Source organism: Squalius cephalus (genome assembly GCF_949319135.1).
Source record: "Squalius cephalus genome assembly, chromosome: 3".
NCBI classification, from domain to species: domain Eukaryota; kingdom Metazoa; phylum Chordata; class Actinopteri; order Cypriniformes; family Leuciscidae; genus Squalius; species Squalius cephalus.
The window spans coordinates 55,405,183-55,410,227 of NC_137124.1; the positions used below are offsets into that span (position 1 = coordinate 55,405,183).

Below are 5,045 nucleotides of genomic sequence, written 5' to 3' on the forward strand. Positions count from 1 at the left end.
TTTAAATCCCAGTTGTGCAGGCGGGGGCATGTTGTAACACTGCATTACAATGTGGCCCTATTAGAAATATGCTATTATATTCTATACTTTTATTATTTTATTGAGAAAACGTGAGAAAAAGGTGAATAAAGACTGAGTGTCAATGTTCAGAAATTACTAATTATTTATTTGTTTTGAACTATGTTGTATAGCTGTGTTTTCATGTGTTCGTAGTCAAAACTCAAAAATGAGTTTATATTTAATTATTAAAAATTGCCATTATTTTATATGAAAAAGTTTTTTAATTGTATTTTATTTAGAAAATATTTTAGTTTGTTTTGTATATTTTTTTTATTAGATCAGATAACATTTTAAGCTGCCATATGTTATGTTACAATGTGCCCCACACATGTTGCAATGTACCCCACCTATGGGGCATGTTGTCACATTTCACTTCCATTCTTTCGGGGTATATCAAGAAAAAAGTATATACTGTATTAATAAAACAAAAACACATAATTGTAGTAGACATGTGGGAAATTAATGTGGGAAAAAATAAATACTCTGAACCATAAGTAGATTTACACAAACTGAGAAAGTCAAAAAGCGTTAGGTTGTGCCCCGCTCTCCCCTATATCTCGCAATTCTGACTTAATAACAGGCAATTGTGACTTTTTATCACGCAATTCTGACTTTACATCTTGCAATTCTGAGAAATAAAGTCAGAATTGCTAGATGTAGGCCTAAACTCGCAAATGTGAGATCAAAAGTCACGATTATCTTTTAAAATGTTTTTATTCTGTGGTGGAAACAAGCTTCCATAGCTCACAAATAAAAATAAAAATAAACAAGATAATGGCAAAAGGATCATGGGAAGTTCATAAAATATCCCAACATCCTCCGATCTCTAAAAATGTGATAATCCATTACACAAATACAGGGCCCAGGCTTTTTCTAGTGAACTAGAGCAGCACAAGGTTATAAAATCACTTTCAGCTGTAAGACGTTTACAGACTAATATGTTTCGTCTCCAGCCATTCATTATTTATGTCTAACAAAGAATAGCTGAAATGCATGTGGGGTTGCATATTCATAATTTCAATTTCTCACACATGCCCAGCTAAAAATAACTCACCAATTATTGTCAGGCCCAACTAAGGCCTGGCTTCAGCCAAAGGTTAAACGTCTTTATGTCTATAGCCCATTTTAAATAAGACCTGCGTGGTTTTCATGCTGCATGTCTGTCATTGTTACATGGGGGTGACCCCTGTTAATGGTTTGTAAGCAATTCTTCACCTTAATCCTAAGCGGTTCCCCGCACACTACTGCTGCTACATGCCATTAGTGAGATGACAAACATTGTAACCACATGAGGTAATGAGAACAGCTTGCTTGGGTTGACTCAACATGTGCAGCGCTGAGTTAAGTCTGTACTACATACCAATCCTCTCTCAGGTACATAAACACATAAGTTATTAATGTATGACATGAGGTAAGTTGTCTGTGCCTGTTGTCAGTTTAATTGGAGCATATTTACATGGGATGCATCTTGCAACAAGTAAGTTATTTTCTTATTTTAACTATGTCCAAAATTACCAATTGTTTAATATATCCATAAAGCATTAAGAAAGCAGTAAAATCTGTTAGAAAGGAATGATTATGATATGCCAATATATGTGCAGCTAAATAATTACATTTTTTCCCCCCGTAATGTAAAATTGACATTTGTTTTTGCAGAGCAACACAGCTTACATATGTTTTCTGTTCTTTGTTGGTTGGCGCAATGACAAAAAAAAAAAAAAAAAACGAGACAATGTGTGTGATATATTGTGCTCAACGTCCTCAACTCATCTGGCACTGTAATAACTACAATACTTCATGACACTCATCACAACCTTTAAAAGAGATCCTAGACCTTGTCTAAGCAATGGCAGGCTTCAACAAACATGTGGTTTTAATGTCTTGACTTAACCCAAATCTGTAATTTTAATAATTATTGAATATTATTTTAATTATTAAATATTAAACATTTGATGCAAAATAGGAGACAGTGGTATCAATCGAATAGATACCTGTGCTGTGAACTGCTTCATCAATCACTTGTGATGTTCCCCAAGGCTCCGTGCTGGGACCAATATTGTTTACGTGTATACTTCCATGAAATGCATGAAAATGTATACTTTCTTTAGCTAAATACAGAAAAAATAGGTTAGACATGCTCTTGAGTTTCAAGATTACAGTGAAACTTATAGATTTATCCCAGCAAGTCTAAGTCAGGAAGATTTACATATACAGTAGTCGAGTGGATCAAAACCTTTCATCAAAGTTATACATGAATTTTGAACAATATCCGTTCTTGTCGCGGGACAACTTTGATGAACTGTTTTTGATCCACTTCAAATGTTGACTACTGTATGTTGAACAGCCTCTGTGATATCTCTATTTTTATTTTTACATCTCATTAAAAATTCTATAGCCTGGCATTTACAAATATTTAAGAAGTAAAGATTTTTTTTGGATTGTGTTATTATAGAATTTCTATAGAAACTATATAATTGTTTTCTATATTTAATTTTTTTATTTGTTTTATGTTTTTTTTTTTTTTTACCTATCATTATTATGTATTGTGAACCACTTTTTGATGCTAAACAAATTAATATTTACTATAAAGTGTATTTACTAAATTCTTAATTCTGAATTTAAATTCAGATTCTGAGTAGTGCTGACACGGTTACTGGGGAATTATTTAAATTATGATTCAATCTGTTTTTTTTAAAAAAAAGTGTTGGCTATATAAAAGCAAACATCCCTTGAGGTTTCAGTGATATAATAGACATTTGTTTTGGTTCTTTCAGTTTGGTTCCTTTCTAGGACTTACTGCATGTGTCATGACATAGCCATTCCTATTCCACATTTAGAAAACTTCTCTCATGGTTACCTAATGTGTCCCATGAGAGTATGACAAGGTTATACACCTCCCATAGATCACTTAAACTTCAGGTGGACCATGCTTGCACCATGATGTTTGGCACCGAACCTTTATCTTATTTCCTCAGTCTGACCTGATAAACAAAGACCGAATCCCGGAATGGCATACAACAATAAATCAATAAATCATATGATCATAAAATGGTGTTGTGTTATTAAAAAAAAACTAAAAAACATGAGAAATGAGTTATAGAATTTACTCTCTGTTTTCCTAATTAAGTTAGGGAATCATTTTCACATGATACATGAGTAGCTGGGAAAAAATGTTGGCTATATGATCAAAAATATCAAAGTTTTTCAGTTTGTTGTTTCACAACAGTGCCACTAATGCATCAGATTCAATGAACTGAAGTGTAAGAAAAGTTTGCAGTGGCCAGTTAGAACAAAACAATATTTATTCATACTGAATGTTTTATTTTTCTCTATGCATATTCCACAGAAAACTAAAATGAATTAAAATGAAATAAAATATATACAAATAGACATTTAAGGTCTATATTGGGTCTAATAATTAAGAATAATAATTGCTGATTAATTTTAAGAGTGTGTGAAACTGTGTTTTGAGTCTCTGAACATCATATAATGAACCATGTATTTACTTTGTCGAAGGTGGCACCCAGCCTGACCGCCATAGCCGTACATGGCACTAGTTCTACAGCGCTGCGATCACAGCGGTCTCGACCAAGGTGTTGAAAACAGAATTAGTGGGGGGGGCGTTGGTAGTCATGTGTCGTCATGTGCATGCCGGTCTCCATCAAAGCATGGATGACATCACCATCAATAATGCAGATAGCTCATCAATGACCAACGGGAGGGGGCTTGTGCATATAAAAAGAGGAAGGGTAGTCCCAACACACAAATACGACACCGAACGACACATGGACCCTCTCAGTACAGCAGCTACCAAATACAAAAGCAGTCAAATAAAAGACAACAAGACTTGGTAAGTTTAGAGGCCATTGCCTCACTATCATAGACATTATAGAAGAAATGAAAAGTTAACTCTTTACTATAACTCACCCAACAGGTATCACTATGTTACCCATACGTTCTTTGGAGAAACCCGTGCTTATCATTGTGCTGTGGGGTCTTTGCAGTTTGATGTATCTGGAGGGAGCACCACTCAGGTAAGAGAGAATAGGATGCAACATATTGGTCCGGGATGTTGGTGTTGTTTGTATAGTTTTGTGATCTCAGTTCAAATCTGACCATGTCTCCATGTCTCCATCTCAGCAAGAGGTCAATCAGTGAAGTTCAGCTCATGCACAACGTCCGGGAGCACAAGGAGATGTTAGAGAGACAGGACTGGCTTCAGCTGAAGCTCAACAATATCCTCATTCCCTCATTAAATGACTCCCAAAAGGAGCAAAAGGGGAAAAACAACGGCCCGTCTATCAGACGTATAAGAAAGGGGGAAAGTGCGACCTGGATCTGGAACTGATGTTTTTGGAAAAGCTAATGAACTCGAAATAATGAAAAGTGTTTTCTCGGTAGCATCAGTGCAGGAGGAGGAGTGTCAATTAAAATATTCTGCTGTACTTGGAGAAAGAAAGTGCACTGCTTTACTTACTTATGTCTGTATTTATTTATTTATTTATTTATTTTCAAAGGGTACTTTTATTTATCTGTAAATATCTGTTGTTATTTAGATATTAAAGTATAATGTTCAGAGTAGGACATACAAAGGACAATGTCTTAACCTTGTAGTAGGCCTATATGCTTTCAGTCACTGGTTTCGTTACTGTGTCACTATTTAAATGTTTGTTTGTTTGTTTTTTAAAGAAAGATTTGTACTTTTTTTTAGACATCCAGCAATTGCACTAAAATGTGGACCAACTGGATATGTTTATCTGTACACTATATTATACACAACAAACTAAGACAATTTGTGTTGCTCTTTCTTTCTTTCTTTCTTTCTTTCTTTCTTTCTTTCTTTCTTTCTTTCTTTCTTTCTTTCTTTCTTTCTTTCTTTCTTTCTTTCTTTCTTTCTTTCTTTCTTATTGTTAGCAACTTTTCATCTGATCAATTAAAAAAAAAAAAAACTCTTTGACCACGTCACACAGTTCTCGCGATACTTT

The 5,045-nt window shown here is 34.3% G+C and overlaps 1 protein-coding gene across 1 annotated transcript; it reads left to right on the top strand.

The window, feature by feature from the left end:
• The first annotated feature begins 3,780 nt into the window (after positions 1-3,780).
• On the top strand, positions 3,781-4,532 carry pth1b (parathyroid hormone 1b). The gene is made up of 3 exons (XM_079866695.1): positions 3,781-3,910; positions 3,995-4,094; positions 4,201-4,532. Exons 2-3 carry the CDS (start codon positions 4,003-4,005, stop codon positions 4,406-4,408), a joined length of 300 nt encoding a protein of 99 aa, XP_079722821.1. The 5' UTR covers positions 3,781-3,910; positions 3,995-4,002; the 3' UTR covers positions 4,409-4,532.
• Positions 4,533-5,045: the final 513 nt, after the last annotated feature.